Genomic DNA, 22936 nt, shown 5'->3' with positions numbered 1-22936 from the left:
AAAAGTAACAGAAATTCAGTTGCACCATGTTTACAGGTGAAAACAACCATACAGTTCAGCCAGAAGTAATGATAAGTTTAATAGTTTCCTTTGCCTTTTAGGAATTCTTTGTTGAGGTTTAGGATTTTCAGTTGAAACTTTGAAACAGACAATCAATGTAGAGAAGGTAATTTCTTTCTTTTTAAAGCTGGAATACTAATTTGATGATCCAAGTCGAGTCATACATTTCTTTATTTTGTACATTATTTTCACTAAATATGAGAAATCGTTTTTCCTCCACACTTTTATAAAAAGGGGAAGGTGAACTTTGCTCTCTATAACATATATCATAACGTCATCATAACTTTTTACAAACATACATTTAGTGCATGTTTTTTATTTTACTCATGTAATTTTTTCAAATTGTTATCGCCATACTGATGCAATGGTTACTGCTCTATATTTCGACACCTCTATGGCAACAACAATATTATGTTCTGAAAAAACGATTAGTTTCACGCTAGGGTTAGGGTTTGGGTTAGGAAAATACACTTGACAGGAGAGGGGTGTCAAAACATAGGGTTAGGGTTAGGGTTTCGGTTAGGAAAATACACTTGACAGGAGAGGGGTGTCAAAACATAGGGATGTCGAAACATAGGGGTGTTACCAATGTAATGACCTTTGACATAGACATTTTATAACAAACCTGGTATAATGGGTGCGTTCAATTAGTTTCCCTGGGTCAACCCCGGTCTGTCCCCGGTACATTTGAATAGCTTTGACGTCATTCCAGGGACTCACCCCAGTCAGCCCTAGGTGCCCTGCTTGTGGAATGGGTAATTGGGAGAGGCCTGAAGTGTATGATGTCACCACGAATGGGTGAGTGATCGTTCGATTAGCTCTTGTCAGGGGCTCGCCCATATGAGCACAGGGAAGTTAATCGAACAAACCCAATGTTGTTTATGATAAAAGGTCGATGTACTTGTTAAAGTTTTACAAAGAAATAAGTTTTATTTGGGTTATTTTTATAGTAACCAGGCGTGATATTTGGCCCATTTGGAAAAAAAGTAGTAACATTTTATTTAGCACAAGGGCTAATATGTTTACATGGTGTAGTCTTTTAGCAAGTCTTTTAGCAGTATGACTGGCAAAAATCACCCATAGAAGTGTAGACATTTTTCTTTGTTAACATTTTATAGTTGGCAAAAATGGCAGGTCATAATATGTTTTACATTGCAACATATTCACATTCATTTGTTGTTTTGTCCAATGTGGCATCTGAAACCATTATTCCTAAATTGTTTTTTATTATTTAGTTGAAGTGATTCACACAAATTTAAAATTAAAAAATCATTTGGTATGGATCTTTGCATACTTCATTGTGAAATCAATAGATTAATGACTGTTTAGGTTAAAAATGTGCAGGGCCAAATTCCAAATACATTTAGCTATTATTATGACAAGAAATCATAATGCTTTTGTAAATTCTAGCAAAGAAGTTTTTGTTTGAAACCGTCAAATTTGGGAGCTCAGCTCAAAAAAAGAAGTAAAGCAAGCAGTTGGGTGCTAGTTGTACCGACTTGTGTTCATGGTAAACATTTGTATCGTTAAAAGTTTAGATGTTAGCAATAAATCTTAATTTGTCTTGTTGAAAACAAGTTGTTGATTTGATTTTGTATTTAACGATGATTCTTTGGCCGCTATGATTTATTAATAATAACATTATTAAGAGGTTCTTATTACCCCTTTATCACACCCCCCTAGGGGTGTATCAAAGCGCTTAGTATATTTTCATGCAAGGTATGCGGAGCTACTTTTTGAAGTATATGAGACATATTCCTTTATATCACCAGGCAATGAATAACAAGGTGATGTGGCGCAATATGCTGCTGATCAGATCAGAAAAACAGGGACGAACCCCCTTCTCTTTACGATTAAGTGCACTTAATTTTCTTTTACAAACTGTTTTAACAGAACACATAAAACATAAAGGACCACCGGGGCTTTACCTCCCATCCGAAGGACGCAGCAATATTGGTAAACATACATGTCGCGACTGGGACTCAAACCCACACTCTGCTGATCAGAAACACCCGAGCTAGACTTCGTGCTCTTGTATTTGCAGTCTTCTGGCGGGTAGACCTTTGAAGAAATACAATATATCTACTAACTTTTCTCATTGCTGAAGAAAGTGAAATCAGTTTAGAAAAAATATACCATTTTGTTACTGGGGAATTTGTGATCAGTTTAATTCAATATTCAAATTCCACATTACACCAAAGTCACACATACAACACTATAGCTTAAAGGCACTTAAGTTGTTTTGACAATTAAAACTAGGTATTTTAATACCATAAGTACATTTCTTACAGATGGACGGTTTCAGCAAGTCATATGTCAGAGCCATGATTCAAAATACAGGCCTAAACATTTTAAGTACTGTGCAAGAAAAGACATTCATGAGAAAATTTTAAAGTATTTTGGGAATTTGCTGATTGAACTAGAAAATACATACATCAAGGCATATTTGCTAATGAGGCAATTTAAGCATATAATGAAAGCTTGTGAATTTAAATCCACTTTCCATCTTTGTTTGAATACTCGATAATAGTTAATCTACATTTGGAATACACTGCTTAAAATGGTTGTGCTGCAGCCTGTGCAAACTATATAACTCTATCCAAACTACTGTACATGTGAGTATTTTAAGTTTAAGATAAGTTGTCAATTTTCTACAAATGCTCAAGACAGCATGCTACAACAAAGACATACCATGCAGTGAACATTTTAAAGGATGAATACATTTTAAAATAAAGAGTAATCTTTTGAGGATTTGGTTTCTATCATAAATTGGAATCAATTGGACCAAAAAGACATTGGTTTGTGTAATCTTCCACATCCCTTGCTAAAATAGTACTCGGCAGAAATATTAAATTTATTTACAGTTTTTATCACAGTTAAAAATAAATAAGAAAAATGAAAATGGATAAATAAATTGATATTTGGAAAGAATGTACAGCAATAGTTCATTCATATTTTGCTATAAATTTGAAATTTGAAAGCTCCAAGAATCAACCCCAGAGAAAAAAAAATTAAAAATTGTGTTTCATGTTCTTGCGGAAAGATCGCAGAGTGGTTATAGTGATATGCCTCAAGTAAAGGCAAGAAACACAAACAAACTCTGACCAAGGAGCAAAGTATGTAACCCTCTCATACAAGGGTTCTACATACACTGGGCGGAAGGCCAGAGACCAGTAATTTCAGCACTTGCCTAAAACTTCGCTTTGATCTTTTTGTAAAGGCGCTATATAAATACCTATTATTATTATCATTAAGTACAGTGGTAAGTTCTTTCACACATTTACTTTAGTAAAACTTTATACCTTTTCACGTCATTCATAAACATCGGCAAAAGTGAGGTTACAGATGCTACAGCCAGGTTATCCTGCTGATGAAGATCGTAGTATCGGTCGGAAAATTATAGGTACGGAAATATGTCCAGTTATGATGAGATCAAAAGTTAAACATTGAATTGTATCGAATTACCAACACAGATCAATTTCTATACAATCATCATTCATATTCATCTTCATCATCTTCATACTCGTCATCATCATCGTCTTCTTCATCATCATCGTCATCATCATCGTACTCCAAGTCCTGAATGCGACTGGTATCCTGTCGTCCGTTGCCCGTCGTCTTCTGCTTGGTGGAGGACGATGACGAGGAGGCAGGCTTGCTGCTCCTGCCCGCGGAGTTGAGAGACGTCCTCGAGTTGGCCAGTACAGAGTTACTGCTCCCAAGGGTGGCATTGAAGGGGCGCAGACTGTTGCGGAACTCCTAATGCACATGAATTATGCAAATGTGAAAAAACATTAAATCACTATAACAAACACACTTTTGGTACTGTCAAATTTGCCAAACTCTATTCATATTAAAAGATGCATCTTAAAATGCAAAGCACTTAATATAGGGACTCACCCGAGTCAGCCCTAGGTGCCCTGCTTGTAGAATGGGTAATTGGGGGGGGGGGCCTGAGGTGCATGATGTCACCACGAGAGGGTGAGTGATCGTTCGATTAGCTCTTGTCTACAACTACTGATGATGGCTTACCTCGAGATCGTCTTCATCACTGATAGCATGAAGGTGTTGCCAAGCCTCGGTGTGGACCTCCAGGGCCTTAGCATGAAACAGCATCTCAATCTTGACAAACTCTGATAACATATTCTGTGAAGGTAGAAAGACCACAAGCCTTGTATAAAGACGGTGAAATTATGCTTTGTTAATATGTGATTTTTCAAAGCTCACCACCAACCAAATACTATTAGTTATGATCTTCCTCGGCCTGTGTCATCTTACCTTGAGGTCTTGGAGTCTCTTCCTCTCGAAGGAGTCCATCTGATCCTCAAGGTTTTTATTGGAGCGCGATGCGTCTACGTTGGCCCTCTGTAGTTTAGATTCTGCTTGTGCCTTCAAGATGATACCATCAGTCAAGGACATCAAACAGTACATGTGCTCACTAATTGTTAACAATCTTTTCACTCGCCTGCATCTGTTACACCAGTACACTTCTTGATAGCCCTTTTCACGTGTTACCCCTCTGCACTTTCACACTGTGTCATTATTATTCCATGGGGTTCCAGCTGCATGTTTCAAGAATACCAGGGGTTAAGGCCAAGTCGCACCGGCCCCGATAACGAGAACGAAAACGATATCGATACAAATGCACGCCCTCGATTGGTTGAATGAGCGTGGGCGTATTCTGCGTGGAGCATCTCAACCAATCGAGGGCGTGCATTTTTGTCGTGATCGTTTTCGTTCTCGTTATCGGGGCCTGTGTGACTTGGCCTTTATACTGCTTAATACATACACCGGAGAAGGGTTGGCTATACCCCATTTGTACCCATTTATCGGGGCAGACTGTTGGTAAAGCAATTAAACTGTGAAAAGGCCGGCCAATATTCTTGCCGTCCTGCCTTGTGCAACATCTGATAAAACTACAAATAATTTTGTTTAAAACAAATCCAGCCCATAATGTTTCCCTGTATAGACCCCTACAATATGACGCCGCACACTTGAAACGCCCTCACTGAGGCCAAAAAGCACCATCCCTGAGTCCAAAGGAGTCAAATCATTGGACGAACTTAGCTGTTCTTTGTGCATAAAAACTTGCGCAGACATCAACATCCCTGTAGCGTCATGCAAGGGGTCTATTAGTTAATTTCAAGGATACAATCTGCTGTCTGTTGTTGGGATTCTTCTTCTTAATATTCTCTAATCTCTTCTGCTGGTTGATCTCTTTGGTTCTGGCTGCAAAAGTGGCTTTCATGTCTTCCTGGCAAGCAAATAAAACGCACAATATTTTCAGCTACCATGTAAGGGATTGTGTAAAGTTGTCAACCAAAGTTTAAGATCCGGGACACTTTTGGTTATTACTCAAAAGTAGCATAAAAAGTAACTCGGTAATGAGCAAAGCAGAGCTGTTGATAGCTTAAACATTGAGAGAAAAACACAGTTTTTGAGAAAGAGGTAATTTCTCACTGAAATATTTGAATCTGAAAAAGCCTTTTTCAGGCACTGAAAGCACACACAATTGTGCAGTAAGGTTTTCTCTTTGTTATTTTCTTGCAATTTTGATGACCAATTAAGCCTGGGTTTCAATCAAGTCTGGACAATAACTTACCCGTGTATGTTTGAAGTTCTGACCATACAGTGTCAGCGGATGAACAACCCTTTGGGAAAGTCGATCAACCTGTTGGGATAAAGAGAAGACAATGTAGCTGACTGAACCATTCATAACTCACATGGACATTATTCATCCATCTCATTTCTAGAAGGCCTTGAACCTTGCTCTTGCAAGGGCATGGCAATTGTCCTTTGGAGTAGGGGTAAGCAGTAAAAACCTGGGGTATTCTTGAAACGTGCAACGGAAACCCAGTGAAATAGGGTCCTAGACGTAGACATTGTTAAAGTCGGCTGGGATAACTGTGAGGTAAACAAACTTTTGGGGCCTCCCCAAACCTGTATTCCATGGGGACAAGAGTATACAGTATGTCAGGAACCACTTCTTGCAACAGTGAAATGCTGCAAGCTTGCCTGCCAGGTGAGCTTGCAGCGTTTCTGGTGTGGTCATGTGTCCCATTACGACTCCAAGGAACAGTTGAGGGCAAGCGTCAGAGGGGCGGACATAGGAAGTCCTGGTCTGACAACATCCGAGACTGTACAGGTCGAAACAATGCTGCCCTTGTATGTATGGCGGAGGACAGAGAACTGTGGTGATCCATGACAGCAGCTATGCACCCATTATGGTACCCCAAACACCAGCTTGACAGTCTCGGAATGAGTGAGAGAGTAATTTGTTACAACACTAATCTTGAAGAGGCTTGGCTTAAGTACCCACCAGATCTAGAAATCTCATAGTATTTGCTATCTCACCATTGCTTGTCTGTAATCCTGCACAGACGACAGCCTCTCAGCAAATCCAGTCAGACCTGACTTTGTAGACGACGCTTCACTCTCTGCGTACGCAAGGACACCCTTGGCAAGCTGGTCTCCCTTGTCTCGTAGCCTGGCAAGCTTGCGTGAGTAAGCACCAAACAGTTGGCACAGATCGGAAAAATGCCTCTCGACATTATTAATTCTCTGCTGGATGAATTTGGCTTGATTTTCTCTGCAAAATATAAATTGTTTTATATTTTTAAAAATATTTAGTTACACAAACTGTAAATCTGCTAGTTGCGATAAGGTAATTCTCCTTCCGCTGTCGAGAGGAGGGTTACGTTATCGCAACTATAAATCTTCAAGTTATCGCTGTTGTGGGTATTTGTGATACATATATAGGCCCTACAGCATGTTTTGTTCAATTTTCAAGGGGGGGGGGGGGCGGTTGGGGGGGGGGTTGTGAACTAGACTGCAGTCGTTTGTTTTGGTTGATATTTGTGTACAGCCCACATACCAAAGACCTTTTCGCAAATACCATTGCGGAAGCGCAAACTGTTGAGTGAGGTGCATTGTGGGATAGTAGCTACGGATCAATACTCTGATACTGATCACCAGCTAGACCACCATGCACCTTTATCCAAGCTTTACTTTACGCGCACCCAAGACCAAGACAAATTTCAACACACCATGAAGTGTAAGTGTTATTGTTAATAAATTTGATAGATGATTTGAAAAAAAAAAAAATTAGTTTTTGATTGTGAACAATTTTCCTGTTATCCTACTGAAAACAAATGACACCAGGATATTTGCGAACCGGTGCCTACCCCTACCCGTACCACCGGGATTTAAACTACTGACTAGAAAAAAATAGAATGTTGCTTTCACAGTATGGCACGGAACGTCTACTGGAAAACAAAACAAATCCACGTTAATAAAATGAATCAGAATTAATAAATATAAATGACTTTGATTTTGAATTGGATGGTCAGGCATGTCATTGTCAATGTCAGGCATGCACTGCAGTAGGAAAATAAGAAATTCAATTTGTCCTTGTTCATTTTTGGGAAACGTTTCATTTTCAAAATTTAATTTATTTACCTTGCTCGAGCGTCTGCATTCCTAAGACTCATGATGATTGAGGGTTGGCTGGGAGGACAACAAGGAACACTGCCAACTATCGGAATGATTTAGAACACCATTGGCATTTACCTCCATAAAGTAAACTATTAAGGACGTTTGAATATCGCCTGATAAAAAAACTTGTTTACTGCAAAAATGAAATTTTATACGACGATGACAGGAACAGCGCCCTCTGTTGGATTGACCAACGAAGTTTTATTTTTATTTTGTATGTGTATCGACCCCAGAATTCGCTCTCGCTCATTGCATGCTGAATGAACACTTTGTAAACCTCTGGGGACGAAATCGTGTCGTAGCAACATTCAGCATCAAAGATGGCGGCGTACATTTGACATTGGTGATCTAAAAAAACTGTTCAACGAACCGGCTGGGGTTGATTGAAGTTCATTTGTGCAACACTTCGACCGTCAATTTAAGAATACAATTAAGGGTAACAACTTGTCAGTATATTTGTTCAAGTATCATGTATGGAATAAGTTGTATTGTTGTGGAAAAGGTTTTATCAATATCATTCATGTTTATTAATAATAATAATTTAATATTATTAAATATTATTATTATAAATATGGCCTAACCAGTTTTAATTAACAAACAGATTTTACGCTGGGTCGCGCGCTGTATTCAGTCATATAAAAAAAAAAAGTTTATTTTAATTGACAAAAAAGTCATTGCAATGCTAAATTTTTGAATGTTGTTAATGTTAATTCAGATTTATAATTATATAGGGCCTAGAAATTTCAGAGTGATAACTTATTTAATAATAATATAGGCCTATGTAATATACTGGCCTACACAGTACACAAATTAAGTCTTTGTTCGGATAACTTTCCGTATGGCGCCACCACTTTTTCACTCATTTTTACAAAAAGGGATATATCAATCAGGTAAATTAGATACTATATTATTTTATTTCGAATGAAAAAGTGGTGGCGCCATACGGAAACTTTTCCCTTTGTTTAACCCAATACATAGGTTCACAATAAATAATTAATTAGATTTAACAATCTCGTCATAGAAAAGTGTTATGTCAATGTTTATTTTACAATTTTCCAGCTACTTCTAGAAACTAAAAAGGCCCTCCCGTGAGGAGCCTTTTTTAGTTTTATAGTTTCTAGAAGTAGACTGTGACTAAGTGTTGACAAACATAACAAATAAAAGTATCTTGTTTTCTGTTACCCTTTTACAGGTATGGCTAACCCGGATGTAAGACCATCAGACCTTCAGAAACCTTTGGCTAATATTCGCCTCGTCCCAACAGACTACAACCAGTGGGAACGCACAGGGAGTTCCAGACGTATTGCACAGAACACTTCTGCATCCAAGCAGAAAGATGGAGCCAGGATTAATAATGACACAACAGCTGGGCGTGAATCATGTAAGCATTACAGATGCATTCTGGTTAGACCTATAGCACTGGGGTGTCATGGCTGAGCGGTTTAGAACATCGAGTTCAAATTCTGGTGGTTTAGTCATCAGAGTGTGTGTTCAGATTCCAATCATGGCACTTTAGTCCTTGAGCAAGATACTTTACTATGTTGCTTCTCCTCACACAATGGTATATATGTACCTGCGAGGGTAGATGTTGATATTGTGTTTAGAAAAGTCTTTGGTGCGCCACTGCAGCCCGGGCTCTAATAGAATGAAGGAAGTTATTGCCCCAATGACTAGGGCACTTATGTATTCAGCACATTGATACATTATCGTAAAATGCGCTATATATGTATACAATGTATTCACTAGTTATTGTTACTATTGTTATGACTAGCTGTTGAGATGAATAAAGAGCATATTTTCTTCTTTTGTAATGCAGCACCGACCGTCGGACAACGTCCACGAGAGTCGTCAGCGAGGCAGTTCCATCACTTTGCAGGCCCTGCCTGTCCCCATCACCACAAGTCCAGGACGAGAGGAACACCAGCTGAAGAGACAGACGAGAGCATCAAGGAGAAACTGAGGGAAAACAAGGTGCTGGAGCTCCTCATCAAATCAAGGAGAAAAGCTCTCGCCAACTATAAAAGCAGACAGGAAACACTGTATCCTTTGTAGAAGTTTTTTTCTTTAGTAGTTAGTTTTTTGAGGAAGTTGTTTGTTTTGTAAAATGTGAGGGAACCTTTGCCTTCAGTGTTCAACTGTCTAACTTAAGCATTATTTACTATGAAAAGTTCAAATTGGGTCGCAACCTTTAAGATCCTGCTCTTTTCCATTTTAATCACTCCTTATTTTATCAGAGAAATATTTTCATCTTTGGGGTGATTGAATCATTGTCAGTTTGTGTGTGGACGGCCTTGTGTCGTGTTGACCTTTCACCGCGTCATGTACCATAGATTGGAGCGAGTTGATGAAGTGCCCTAAAAGTGAAAAGAAAGATTTTGAACTGAATTCTGGGTTGTACGGGCAGCCAGTGAAGTTGATAAAGTATTGGTGTAATGTGCAGGTCTTGAACTTCACTCTTGAAGGGGCTCAACAGTTGTCCTCTCATAAGGGGCACTTGTATGAAAATATTTAAATTTGTACAGGAACCTTGCACAGGGCACCACAGCAAAAGCCCAGGGCGCCATGGCAAATGCTGTGGGTTATTTTAAGCCCTGGATGTGGTCATACTTCTTGGTTCCAGAAATAATAATTCTGTGATATTTCTTGTAATGTAAGGAAACAGAGGAGTCGTCAAAAGTGTCTTACACTGGAGTCTTAAGGTTCTGTCTGAAGAGAGGACAGACATTTTGATTTTTAGTTGGAGAAAACCAATTATATTACTGAAAAGATTTCCTTTACACAAATCTGTTCAGTCTTGGAGAGAATACCAAACTGAGAGGGGAGATTGAAGGCAATGAGAAAGAAGTGGTAAGTTTTGGGTGGCGTCTTACAGCTGAGCGGTCTGTGGCGCATCGGACTTGAGTTCTGATGAGTCGTCAGACTGTAACCTTTTTGAGAAGACTATGTTCAAATCTCACCAGTCAGTTTGAATTAAAGGCACTGGACACTTGTCAAAACCAGTATTCTTATAAAGAAAGACTTAAGGCCTGTTGTTGAAAACTAAAAGATGGGATTCACTCTACTCTTACAAATTGCAATGAAGTACTCTCTAATGTTGACTTGTGATTTGTTGTGATTTTATCTTCAATCCTTCAGCATGATGAGGTGAAGTCACTCCTACAGAAGTATGAGAGATTCCGGGTAAGTTTAAGGAAGGTTGATTCCGGTAAAGTTTTTTCATTAATTTCAGGGAGTCCCCATTCATCTAACCAACCAGAGAACCATAAGTGGTATCTATCTCACCTTCCACCTCTAGAACCCCAAGTTCTAATCCAGTCGGGAGCACTTTGTGGATAAGGTTTCCAGTCCTTCTTACCGGACTGCGTGGGTTTTTCCTGGAAGAATTTTTTTATGGTTTTTTCCCTTATGCATATGAAGTCGTTTGAGTATTGCGCCCTCGGCTAGGAGGTCAACAGAAAAGAGCTCATTGGCCAATCCTGTGCGCCTCACTTATGTAGCTCTATGTTTTCCATTGTTTCATTATTGATTTACCTCTGAGATGGCTGCAGGATGTGCATGTAGTCATTGCATAAGGTTTATAAAATAATTGTATGCTTGATGGTCCATTGCTTTGTCCTTTGGATAGGACGTAGAGCCCTTCGGTCCCATGTGTTGTGTAACACCTTGTAACTGCTTGGTAGACATGTGTGCTGTATAAGACTTTGATATTATTAACTGCTCTCATTGTGTATTTTTGTCAGGGGGCTGTGTCTACGTTGAGTGCGAAGTTTGAAATGGAGAAGACGCTCGCTAAGAAAGCCTATGATCAGGCTAAGGCACTGCAAGCCAATGAAGTGGAAGGTAAAGTTAAAGGGTAGTGTCAAATGCAGTGTTGATGGTTCTTCTACTGTCACTGAAAAGCCATTATTCAGGAACTTCCACATTCAAATCTGATATAGTCCTACTGTTTTAAATAAATCAATAGGCATGATATTCTTCCTGCTTAAAGGCAGTGGACACTATTGGTAATTAATCAAAAATATTTATTAGCATAAAACCTTACTTGGTAAGGAGCAATGGGGAGAGGTTGATGGTATAAAACATTGTGAGAAGCGGCTCCCTCTGAAGTAACGTAGTTTTCGAGAAAAAATAATTTTCCTCAAACTTTATTTCAAGACCTCAAATTTAGAATTTGAGGTCTCAAAATCAAGCATCAGAAAGCACACAACTTCGTGTAACAAGGGTGTTTTTTCTTTCATTATCATCTCGCAACTTCGATGACCAATTGAGTTCAAATTTGCACAGGTTTGTTATTTTATGCATATGTTGAGATACACCTAGTGAGATGACTGGTCTTTTACGATGACCAATAGTGTCCAGTGTCTTCAAGTCGGATTTCTGATTTAGTGGCCCAAAGTTGCTATCAAACAGCCTGATAAGTCTATAAAAACCCTATACCGTAATGTAAATATAGATTAGCCCTTGTACTCAATAAAATACTACTTTTTTTTTCCAAGAACCAAATATCATGCCTGCAATGTGTTTACTGTATGCAAGCATTTAATGAATTACCCTTTTGGGATCTAATACAAATTGATTGAATTGAATTGTTTTATTTTGTTTCAATAGTTCTTGAGAAGCAAGTTGGCGTCTTAGATGACAGACTGAAAGAAAGACAGACGGAGCTTTCGGTTTTGACGAGCTATAAAGACAAAGAGTATCCGGTCAGGGCCATGAAGATTGCTGAACTCCAGAAACAAATTCAGTATCTTACTGCTGAGTATGAGGTAAGAGTTTGTCTGCAGCTGCATAGTATTTGTTTCCGCCCAACTTTATGGCCTTGTTACATATACACAAGGTAACTTGGAGGCAACCAACATTTGAAATAAATGTCTAAATAAAAAAAATAAAAAAAATAAAAAAAATTAAAATTAAAATTATGCTATATGCCACTTGGGTAGCATGAGTAATTTTCCCAAAAACTGTTTTCTGAACTCCCCCCCCCCCCACCACCAAATTTCTTCTTGGAGATTGCCATGGTCCTAGACTCGTCTCAACTGTACTTGGAACCGGTTTCAACTTGACTGTTACAGTTGTGTGATTGTCCACAAGTGACAGTGATAGTGATGTACAGTTGTAGATATAACCACAATAAGTCAGGCTTCTGAAGTGATTGTTGATACTCTCAAGTTTATCTCAGCTTACATTGTGGATTATGTAATATTTTTGTATACACAATATTTCTCATGCATATTCTAACCTTTTTTTCCTCCAGATAAAAAGAAAGGTTAGGAGATGAAATGGGGGGGGGGGGGGGGTTACTTCGGTACAAGAGGTACAGTATGGCTACATTAGGGAGTTCTCTTTGCCCCCATATCGGGTATGGTTTTACATGTGAAGAAAGCACTGGTTTCCTGTCACTGCTTTCAGATTTCTATCTTGGGGGATCTCATCCATCCAGGATGACCAAGAAGGCATCCATTTTTAAACGCTGTACCTGGTTTTGTTTTGCAGGAGGAGATTACTGAGCTAGTGAGTATAACAGCGATAGAGAAAGAGAAATATCAAGAGGACAGTGCGGAGAGACTTCATGACATCAAAGCTACAGTTACAGATAATGCTATAGACTCTATGCACAGCAGCCTGAAGGAAATGGCCATGCAGAACATCGTCATGAGAAAGGTAAGGCCGAATCCAAAATGACGGCTACGGCTACAACTGTTCGTAAGGGCAGGCCTCGAAATAACCCACAGCACCCATAGCAATACACCGATCCATTAGGCTCCACCCATAGCGCACGTGTGAGCAAGAACACATGAGCCTCTCCAATGCTTTTCTGCACAACTGTGCCACGCGGGCCAAGCATACGCGCATGCATGTTGGACCTTAACTTGTCAGACTTTTGGCTGCGCAATGGGTTGTGATTGGTCAATACGTAATGGGGCGGGGCCTAATGGATCGGTCTATTGCCAGTTGTACCCTGTGCCTTTTCTGTGACAAATGACAACTATGACAAAGGTTTTGAATGGTCGAACTAAGGGGCAACGTAAGGGGCAACGTTTGCCCCCTAAAAATGGTCCCCAGGCCAAATGCCAGTTAAGAGGCAAAAGAACCGGTTGTAATTCTTACCAAGTGGCTAGTTTAGTGTTGAAAAGCATCCCTATTGAGTGTGAAATACATTATGGACTTGAGAAAATGCTGACCAACTGGTGTGAAGTAAAAAGCTAACTTGTCCTACTGGCCAGTCACTGAAACTAAAAAACTATGGGCAAATCTTGAGGGGCCCTTCTCACTCAAAACTTTGAATCCAATCTGAAACCTTTCCCATTCTGCAGGAGATTGAAGAACACGAACGCCTCCTTGAAGAACTAGTTCTGACCAATAAGGAGCTGACGGTCGAGGTGAAGGAAATGCAGCACGATCCAAAGACCAACCCGCGTCACGTTATGTTTCCACATTTATTCAAGGAAACAACCAAGTAAGTACCAAGTTTGTTATCAAACTTTAAAATAACCTCATAACATTTTCAAAATTTACACAGTCAGTTACCCTTGTAGTTTTTTATTTGATATCTAAAACACAAGGCGCATCCCCTTCAGGTGATCTCTCTTCTGCTGCTTCCCGTGTTGTATCAAAAACTTGGGTGGGTGGGATCACTGGCTACCGTTACTTAATAGTTACATAGCTTCTGACTGAACCAAAGATATTGACAAAATAGGGAGACTGCCAACATTTGGCTAGGTAGATAGCTCAGTTAGAGTGTACCAGCACTCCAATAAGCCTTTGTGAGATATGGCGAACACAATGATACAACACTACTGCGGTTTATGGCGTGTATGTACGCGCGGCCGATCTAGGTACATGTATTGTATTCTATATCTATGAGTTGCTCCCGTTTGGGGCGCACACGTAAAACATTGTATGTCCGCCATACCTCAAAAAGGCTTACGTGGTGGTCGCTGGTTTAATCCCTCTCTAGTCAATTTTTCTTTGTTCAACCTAAAAGCTGTGGGGTCTTAATTTGTACAGTGCCTTGGATTTGAGGCGCTTTGTAAACATAGTTTATTATTATTAATAACTTGTGGTTCAAAACTTGATGCAAATGTCTTAATTTACTCAGATGCACACCAGACATGGATGTAGTTCTTGATATTCCAACACAAGAGTGGCTTCCAATATAAATGCTTGGCGGATCGACACAACCAGAATGTGAACCTTCTACCTCCAGCTGGACATTGTTGACCACCAAGCTCCAAAATGCAGTACTTCCAACAGCTACAGATTTGTACTACTGTGGTAACTTCTTTTGACCTGTGGGCGGAAAGTCCGGAGACATTATATCCAACCAGGTCTATTATATCATGGAACGAGTTTTTGTTTTTAGATGATGTTGTTTGATATCCAAATACTCAAAAGGATCGGTCAAAACATAGTCATGTTTGAGGGAATTATAATCATATTTAAAGACTTCCTTCGTATTCATTACGGAAATCTGTTAATATAAATAAACAAATTGTACACAGTCAGTGCTATTACTGACATTTTATTTTGTTGAATACATGTATATGTGTAAATAACAAGAGTTTTTTCGTGATTTTTATTTACCATACAAAAAACCTGTGGTCTGAATGAATAGCTGGGGCAGTGGGTTTGGCTAGAAAAAAAACACAGATCTTTAATGTAGTCTTTGGACATTTGGAAAAAGTACACAAGTGTAGGCACTATGGGGGAGAGTAACTTGACATACCCCGGGATTCCTCATATCAAATTGGGCAGCGGATAACAATTAAGGGGTCAGGGGATAATTCCAAGTATTTGTATTAGCATTTTGTACTGTATGCTATGTGAGTTTATTTAGTGGGGTGCACTGTACCTATACCTCTGCAATCAAGTTGACACCTGGATCGTTCTGCACGATTGCAACATTGTCTGAACTTCTAGAACATGAGAATATTATGGGCAAGGGCATTTTGAAACGGACTGTTCTGGCGTTTCAACAGACCAATCCATGTTCACCTCTTATGTAGTTGCTGGAATATTTTAAATCTATCCACGGAGGCTGACATCGTGGATCTTCCAAACATGATTAGGGATAAACACCTCTGGCGTGACGTGCAAATTTTAGCTCAATTGGTCGTCGCAGTCGAAATTGCAAGATAATAATGAAAGAAAAAATACCCTTGTCACACGAAGTTCAGTGCGTTCAGATGCTTGATTTCGAGACCTCAAACTCTAAATCCGAGGTCTCGAAATAAAATTCGTGGAAAATTACTTCTTTCTCGAAAACTACTCCACTTAAGAGGGAGCCGTTTCGCACAATGTTTTATACTACCAAACTTCCTCCATTACTCGTTACCAAGTAAGGTTTTATGCTACTAAATATTTTGAGTATTTACCAATAGTGTCCATTGCCTTTAAGACGCTCCATTAGAGCAATGGATTACCCTGGTGAGTCTGCTCCCACCTAGTGTCCCTAAAAGTCTCCCAATTCAAGTTGTTTCTGTGATGTACATATTACTCAAATCTTATTGTAAGAATAAAAGTAACCTATAAATCATGAATGATCGATTCTCTGTTTTGTTGGTTGGTCCGAGATGGAATAAATTAATCTAATTTAATCAGTGGGACACTTTCTAAAATAGGGACGCCATATCATGTGTCTTGGCGCCATTTAAAAGCACTACTAACCATGCAATATTTTTGTATGGGCTTTTGACATCAAACATGCAAGGAATCTATAGGCTTCTGGGGATCCCAAGACCAATCGACACACCTAATATGCCAAGTCCTTCTTGAATTCTCACCTGGAAAACATTTCTCATGTTTTAGCTCAATGACATGAACATGTGACATCAGGGGTCAGTACAAAGGCTTCAGGGGGATCCTGGACGCATCTACACACCAAAGTTGGATTTGATAGGCCAAGTACACACACACCCTTACGTTCCAGTATGTGAGGTCCGGCTATTGTTCAATTACTCCCTTTTCTGGAGAAATTATCTGTGGGGTACAACTTAAACAAAGAAAACCTCATTGGGTAGCATTGTTCCATTGTTAAACATATCCCATAAGTTGACGTATGCAAGGGCACATTGCGCACACACACGCACCTAAGAACAAGGCAAACACTATGCTCCTTTAGCTTTGCTGGCGTTGGGGGGCATAACAAGATTTCGAGTGCAACAGAACAGACAAAAAACATCTGTACTCATTAACAACCCACTGGGCCACTGGGTTGTTAACCCAGTGCAAGTACAGACAAGAACAACTTGAATCCAGAATAAACTTTCAATCTTTTAATGAACACTGCATACATACATAAATACCTTCATTTGATTTGTAGAACCACTTCAGTATTAATTCAAAGGACTATTGGTACAACAATAATTTGAATCTACGATCTGCATAGAGAGTGGAATCCAAAATTATCGCACTGTGCCTATAACTGTATGTTATTGTTGCATTGACTACTCAGTATTCATTTATTGAAAACAAAATTAACACATTCAAAATATAGTGCAAACTTAAAAATCACAACTTGATTTGCCTATACTAGTGTTATTCCTCTACTTTTTAAAAACAAAGAATGACATATTTATCGGTTTAGTTTTGTGATCAAGAAGAACTTTTAAGTATCCAATTAATTAGAATATATCAACAAAAGTTTTAAAACCAGAAGTTGTGATTGTTGTCCTCCGTTGTAGTTCATGTGTATATACATTCTAATGGCCTGTGTATAATTATGCGTCAATTTGTTAACAACGCACTAGCCTGGGCCCAATTTGATGGCTCTGCTTCCGCAAGAAAAGAATAAGCGCTTTCAGAAACTTCGGCGCAAACGCCAAGCATATTTCACAGGTTGGCAAGAAATGTATGCTTGTGTCTGTGCATACTCGACATACTAGGCATTGTTTGCTACACAGCTAGCAAAGAAATTTTACAGAGAAAGGCGATCGTCGGCACAAAACTCGGCAGTAAGCAGAGCCCTGAATTTGGGCCTCGATGAACCTTCTCCCAATAACACAGCCATTCGCCTTTGTACATGTTTGCAGGAACTTTGTCATGACTCGGCGGAGAAACAGATGAACCAACATTTGCAACAAAGTCACGCATAAATATAAACAGGCTTTACATCAATTACATCAATACCAAGAGGTTCTACACAGCAGCCCACAACTCCATTTCCAATTCCACTTTCTGTATTCAATTCTTTTTCTTTTTCCCCAATTTGTAATAATAATAACAACCGAGTAATAATAATACTTCATGCTTCACACTTAATAGGACCTAAAACTGAAACTTAACTATGACCTGACGGATAGAGTAGCAGGATGTCCCTTCATCACTTCTTCCATTCGTTCTTTTCGTAGTCGTACTGGGATGCGATGCCGGTGACTGGGTTATTGCGGATAGCGATGTTGTACTTCACTGCCGCCTCTTGCCATTCCTTGGACATGGTTTCGGGGAGTGGTGGGGCTACTACATTGGGGGAAAACATAATGAATGTAAAGGAGTTAGACAAATATCCATTAATCTATGTTTACCTGGATCTTATCCTGCGATGTGGATTAACAGCTGGTGCAAATGCAAAAAAGCTGAATCAGACCCAGTTCAAGATCCTGCAATTTTAATCCACCTTTTGAGGAGGGTGGATCAGATCTGGCAAAGTGGATTCCGGGAACAAGTTCTACTAATGCAAAAGTTGATCAGACAATGCAATTCACTGTGGCAATTTTCGGTTTTGCTAGGAATGGCAGGGAGTTTTGCTTGTGTTTTTGTGCGACTGCTGTGATCATAAAGTGGTATCAGAGCTGGATCAAGCACTGGTGTAAACATGCCGTCACAAGATCTTGATCTGTGGTTGTAATAGATTATGAATCTCAATCCATCTGCCTGAATCAAGTGTTACCTCAGTGAAAGTATGCTGGCATTAATACACAATGTGCAGTCAAATTGTTTACATGTGCTCAATGTATTATTTTATGCATGAACATTAGCCTACTTCCAGAGGCAGTCATATACTTACTAAATTTCTTTTGGAGACCATAGAAGAAGATTGCAACGGCACAAGCGGCAAAGACTCCCCCAACGATATACTTCCACTCCCCGGTAGGTGCCCTCATCTCTGAATAACTCTTGTCGAAGCTCAATCTGTACACTGTTTCCAAACAAAATATAATAACAAAATTTAAGAATAGCTGAAATACAATCATTATGGTAAGAGCAGCGGCCTTAAGCTCTGGTGTTTCTGTTCAGCAGAGAGTTGGTTCGAGTCCCGGTCGTGACACTTGTGTCCTTAAGCAAGACACGTTGCTGCGTGCTTCGCATGGTACATAAAGCCATAGGTCCTGTGTGTTGTGTATTCATGTAAAAGAACCCAGTGCACTTATCAAAAAGATAACCCACTTGCATCGGTGTTCCTGGTTAAATTGGCAGCATATTGCGCCACAGCACCTTGTAAATCATGGCATGGTGCTATGCAAAGGAATTGGTGGTCTCATACTTCAAGATTGTAGCTCCACAATACCTTGCAGGAAAAATACTGAATGTTGAAGCACCTTGAGCAATACTGAATGACTGACATGAGCGCTATATATAAGGAGCAACTACATGTATGAAAGAAGGCCAGAGTGGTCCAAATTTCATAAGGTTGTCTAGCAGAAAAATGTGATAGCAATTCTTTCTGCTAAGCATAATTCAGCAGGGAACCTGTTGCAAACAAAATACATCACATGCTGTTTTGGCTGGTAACTCGTTTCTGCTAAGCAAAAAGAACTTCCAGCATTTTTGCAATGCAATAAACTTCATGAAAACAAGCCCTGCTCTGAAGTCCTAGCAAAATTAAAAACCTGAAGACGTTCAGAACATACTTATCAAAACATTGAGGGGGGAAATGAGTAGTTAACCACCGCTTCTTTTCAAAACTGACACTACTCAAAAGAGATCACATGGTGTTAGTTACCGCAAACCTCTCTTAAGGAAAGATTGTACAGGATCAGGGGTAGTCGTATACTCACAAGCTACTTTTTCGTCTAACGAGAGTTCCTTCCAGTCACCCCCTTCCTTAGTTTTCAGAGCTTGCATATCAGAGGTCAGGTCAGCCTCTGTGACAAACCGGCATGGTGGTGCTGGATAGTCAAGTCGGTCAGCGTAAACTGTTATACCCGAAGATCGCTGACATGAAGTGGAAATCGCTCGCCTGCTCGTGATCCTCAGCATATTGACAGCCATGGTTATTGAGACAAACACACTGTAGAAAGAAGATTAACAAACATTTCTTTTTGAGATCTCATCTATTTTAATATTGGCGTACAAAAACTTACCCATAATATATCCCGGGCAACACCAGTTGCGATAAACGTAACCCCCAGGGCTAAAATGTTCCATTAGACCACTGACCCGAAGCCTGTGATGTAATTTCTAAAATTCAGTGTTTATTTTCTATGCCTTTCTTTGTCGATTTAAAGTGTGTTGAATTTTTTTATTAATGGTACCATCTGTATGGACCTGTGTGTTGACGGTAGTTATTAGTTTTGTCCTCGTGAAAAAATGATCGTGAAGTAGCAAAGCCGTCGGCTGCCATCTTGCTTTTTCACAGAGGTTGTACAACACGGACAACAGAGGTCGCTTTCCGGAAATTGGAATAATCTTAGCCCAAGACGTTGATTATCGGTACCGCTTAGTGTATTACATGTATGTACTGCGCTTCGTGTATTACATGTTTGTACTGCGCTTCGTGTTAATTGATCGCTAGTGACTTGGGTCAAGACTAATCCATATCAGTAGCGGTTGAGTTGACAGCGAGTTGACAGCACAAGTGAGTTGACGGCGAGTTGGCGGCAAGGAAGTAGTAGGACCCACATGACTCTTTTACATATATTTGACAGTTGACTTTATGTTCAAATGTTCTTTTAAAGTGATTTAACATTTGTTGTCGTGAGTTGTCATTACGTTAGGGGTCGTGAGTTGTCAGTATTTAGTGCGACCGATTTGTTTAATGTTTTGTTTACTAAATTTCTTACTTTAGTTTATTCTTAAAATTAAATTATAAACTGATAATAATACCAGGGAATTTGTCTTTTTTATTACGGTTAAATAAACAGACAAAAAAGCTGACGATTGCTAATGTCTGACCAGACGAGTTATCAAATTCTCAACAGCGAGTTGACAGCACAAGTGAGTTGACGGCGAGTTGGCGGCAAGGAAGTAGTAGGACCCACATGACTCTTTTACATATATTTGACAGTTGACTTTATGTTCAAATGTTCTTTTAAAGTGATTTAACATTTGTTGTCGTGAGTTGTCATTACGTTAGGGGTCGTGAGTTGTCAGTATTTAGTGCGACCGATTTGTTTAATGTTTTGTTTACTAAATTTCTTACTTTAGTTTATTCTTAAAATTAAATTATAAACTGATAATAATACCAGGGAATTTGTCTTTTTTATTACGGTTAAATAAACAGACAAAAAAGCTGACGATTGCTAATGTCTGACCAGACGAGTTATCAAATTCTAAAAAGACAAGCATTTATTACTAATAAGGCAAGGGCCTTACACTTGTGGTCCGCCAGCCATTTTTTAAAATAAGGGAATTAACGGGTAGCATCGAGTTCTTTAACGGCAGTTTAAAACCGGCAGGGTTGTTAAAGGTCCGAGTTAACGGCAGTTCAAAACCGGCAGGGACGTTGCCGTGTGATAAAGACCCGAGCCGAAAATGAGGGCCTTTATCGCATGGCAACGATCCTGCAAGGTTTTAAATGGACGTTTAAGAACGAGTCACTACTCTTTTATTCACATTCATAAATGCCTTTTTGTTAAAAAACGTTAAAAAAATACAATAGACCTTATGCATTGACGTCATCCAACCGCCATCTTTGAGGTCAAACGGTGACGAAACAATCAAAACGAACATAGACTGGCCAATGAACAACCTCCTTTTGACCTCAAGGCGAGGGCGCCGTACTGAAATGATGTCATGTGCATAAGGTCTATTAATCCTATAGATAGATACTATCTATGACAATTGAAAATTTGAGAATTGAAGTATTTTTTTTAAAAACTTAGTGAAGAATCTGTTTGATGCGCATGGGTTGTGTGTACGCGCGCGCGCTTAGAAATAGATTACGTGCTGTTTTTACTAATAAATAGCTAGGGTGTCATTATTGCGCATTCCGCATGATAATATTGGCGTACGCGCGCGCCCGACACGCGGAAGCCAGCCGGTTATATAAACAGCTCCAGCTGGTCAATCAACCATTGTCAACCGTTTAATTAAACACCCCCACGTGACGCGCTCTCCACCAATAGGAGTAGCGAAACTGTCTGGGCCCTGGGGTGTTTATGAATGAAAATTAATGGAAAAGTTTCCGTATGGCGCCACCACTTTTTTATTTGATATGAAATAATATAGTATCTAAATTTACCTCAATGGGACATCCCTTTTTGTAAAAATGAGTGAAAAGGTGGTGGCGCCATACGGAAATTTATCCAAATTAATTAACCTTTTACTTTCCTTCCTATCATTTCGTTCACATGTTAATCATAGACTAGAGGTAGAATATGTTCAATTTCAATAATTTTTCAAGTTTCATTTTCTTTTTTTGCCTCTCCATGCTAATCATAATTACTAATCATAATTACTAATCATAATTACTAATCATAATTACTCTATGAACTAAATATATTTTCCTTGCTCACCTCAAGCAAGGAAGAGTCAAGCCACTGCCAAGCTATCAAAAAATACACCAATCCGATACATTTACAATCATTGGTGCTATTTATGATATTTTTAAGACAGTTGTTTACTTAACAAAAATGTTTCATATTCATAATTCTTTTTTCATACTCTTTACAAAAATGTACGAAACTTACCAAGTTTGGTTAAACCCGGCGAATTTTTCTTGCGTGTTCCCAACAAAATGGCGTACGTGCTGACCGGCGGAACCCTGCAACCGTCAAAAGAGGGCGCCCTATCCGTTTATTGGTCGACTAATAATTATTTTGTGTGAAGAGTGAGGGAAGCACCGCACCAAAATTAATTTGGTTCTATACCAAATTTTGCAAATCTGTCAACGACCGTACCCGTCAACGAACGTCAAAGACAGTGCCAAGGGATTTAACTTATACCGAATTATCTTGTTATTACCTAGCTAGCTCCACTTGTGTGCCAAAGGCTAGCTGAATCCTACCCTTGGCCACACAGGTCAGGGGATATGCCTATGTTATTACCTCGTTCTAAATTGCAACATTTTCATTAAAAACGTGAGCAATTTTATTTTGTTTCTTAAAACCATTTTAGCCACTGTACCGCCCAGCCGCCTATAGCGATGCACTGTATGCGGTACGAGGAAACCTCGCTAGCTTGTGTTTGTAGAAAAAAAGGAACATCAAAAGAAAACTCGATA

General features: G+C 39.3%; 3 protein-coding genes across 3 annotated transcripts; 1 reads left to right on the top strand and 2 right to left on the bottom strand.

Moving 5' to 3' along the window:
* Positions 1-2198: 2198 nt before the first annotated feature.
* On the bottom strand, positions 2199-7689 carry LOC117289730 (protein FAM92A-like). Its single transcript, XM_033770986.1, has 7 exons — positions 7519-7689; positions 6415-6649; positions 5663-5731; positions 5213-5314; positions 4339-4449; positions 4093-4206; positions 2199-3819 (listed from the first exon to the last, which is right to left on the bottom strand). The coding sequence occupies exons 1-7, from the start codon at positions 7548-7550 to the stop codon at positions 3553-3555; spliced, it is 930 nt and encodes a 309-aa protein (XP_033626877.1). The 5' UTR covers positions 7551-7689; the 3' UTR covers positions 2199-3552.
* Positions 7690-7885: 196 nt separating this feature from the next.
* LOC117289090 (uncharacterized protein C20orf96-like) lies at positions 7886-15694 on the top strand. Its single transcript, XM_033770045.1, has 10 exons — positions 7886-7990; positions 8747-8935; positions 9371-9593; positions 10347-10401; positions 10690-10734; positions 11295-11394; positions 12163-12320; positions 13048-13215; positions 13869-14011; positions 14654-15694. The coding sequence occupies exons 2-10, from the start codon at positions 8749-8751 to the stop codon at positions 14712-14714; spliced, it is 1140 nt and encodes a 379-aa protein (XP_033625936.1). The 5' UTR covers positions 7886-7990; positions 8747-8748; the 3' UTR covers positions 14715-15694.
* Positions 15695-16807: 1113 nt separating this feature from the next.
* On the bottom strand, positions 16808-22487 carry LOC117289089. Its single transcript, XM_033770044.1, has 4 exons — positions 22404-22487; positions 19551-19783; positions 18560-18691; positions 16808-18012 (listed from the first exon to the last, which is right to left on the bottom strand). The coding sequence occupies exons 2-4, from the start codon at positions 19762-19764 to the stop codon at positions 17876-17878; spliced, it is 483 nt and encodes a 160-aa protein (XP_033625935.1). The 5' UTR covers positions 19765-19783; positions 22404-22487; the 3' UTR covers positions 16808-17875.
* Between the last annotated feature and the right edge of the window lie 449 nt (positions 22488-22936).

This window comes from Asterias rubens, chromosome 4 (assembly GCF_902459465.1).
Source record: "Asterias rubens chromosome 4, eAstRub1.3, whole genome shotgun sequence".
NCBI classification, from domain to species: Eukaryota; Metazoa; Echinodermata; class Asteroidea; order Forcipulatida; family Asteriidae; genus Asterias; species Asterias rubens.
The sequence above is the reverse complement of the archived record's forward strand: the minus strand, read 5'-3'. Positions and strand labels throughout refer to the sequence as shown.

Excerpts from the sequence above, each read along its gene's own strand:
- LOC117289090 (XM_033770045.1), top strand. The coding sequence starts at position 8,749 with ATGGCTAACCCGGATGTAAGACCATCAGACCTTCAGAAACCTTTGGCT. Across the intron at positions 9,594-10,346 it reads AAAAGCAGACAGGAAACACT|TCTTGGAGAGAATACCAAAC; the intron begins GTATCCTTTGTA and ends AAATCTGTTCAG. Across the intron at positions 10,402-10,689 it reads AAGGCAATGAGAAAGAAGTG|CATGATGAGGTGAAGTCACT; the intron begins GTAAGTTTTGGG and ends TCAATCCTTCAG.
- LOC117289089 (XM_033770044.1), bottom strand. The coding sequence starts at position 19,764 with ATGGCTGTCAATATGCTGAGGATCACGAGCAGGCGAGCGATTTCCACT. Across the intron at positions 18,692-19,550 it reads GTTAGACGAAAAAGTAGCTT|TGTACAGATTGAGCTTCGAC; the intron begins GTGAGTATACGA and ends GTTTGGAAACAG. Across the intron at positions 18,013-18,559 it reads TGGTCTCCAAAAGAAATTTA|TAGCCCCACCACTCCCCGAA; the intron begins GTAAGTATATGA and ends CCCCCAATGTAG.
- LOC117289730 (XM_033770986.1), bottom strand. The coding sequence starts at position 7,550 with ATGAGTCTTAGGAATGCAGACGCTCGAGCAAG. Across the intron at positions 5,732-6,414 it reads AGGATTACAGACAAGCAATG|GTTGATCGACTTTCCCAAAG; the intron begins GTGAGATAGCAA and ends TTATCCCAACAG. Across the intron at positions 4,207-4,338 it reads AGAGACTCCAAGACCTCAAG|AATATGTTATCAGAGTTTGT; the intron begins GTAAGATGACAC and ends CTACCTTCACAG.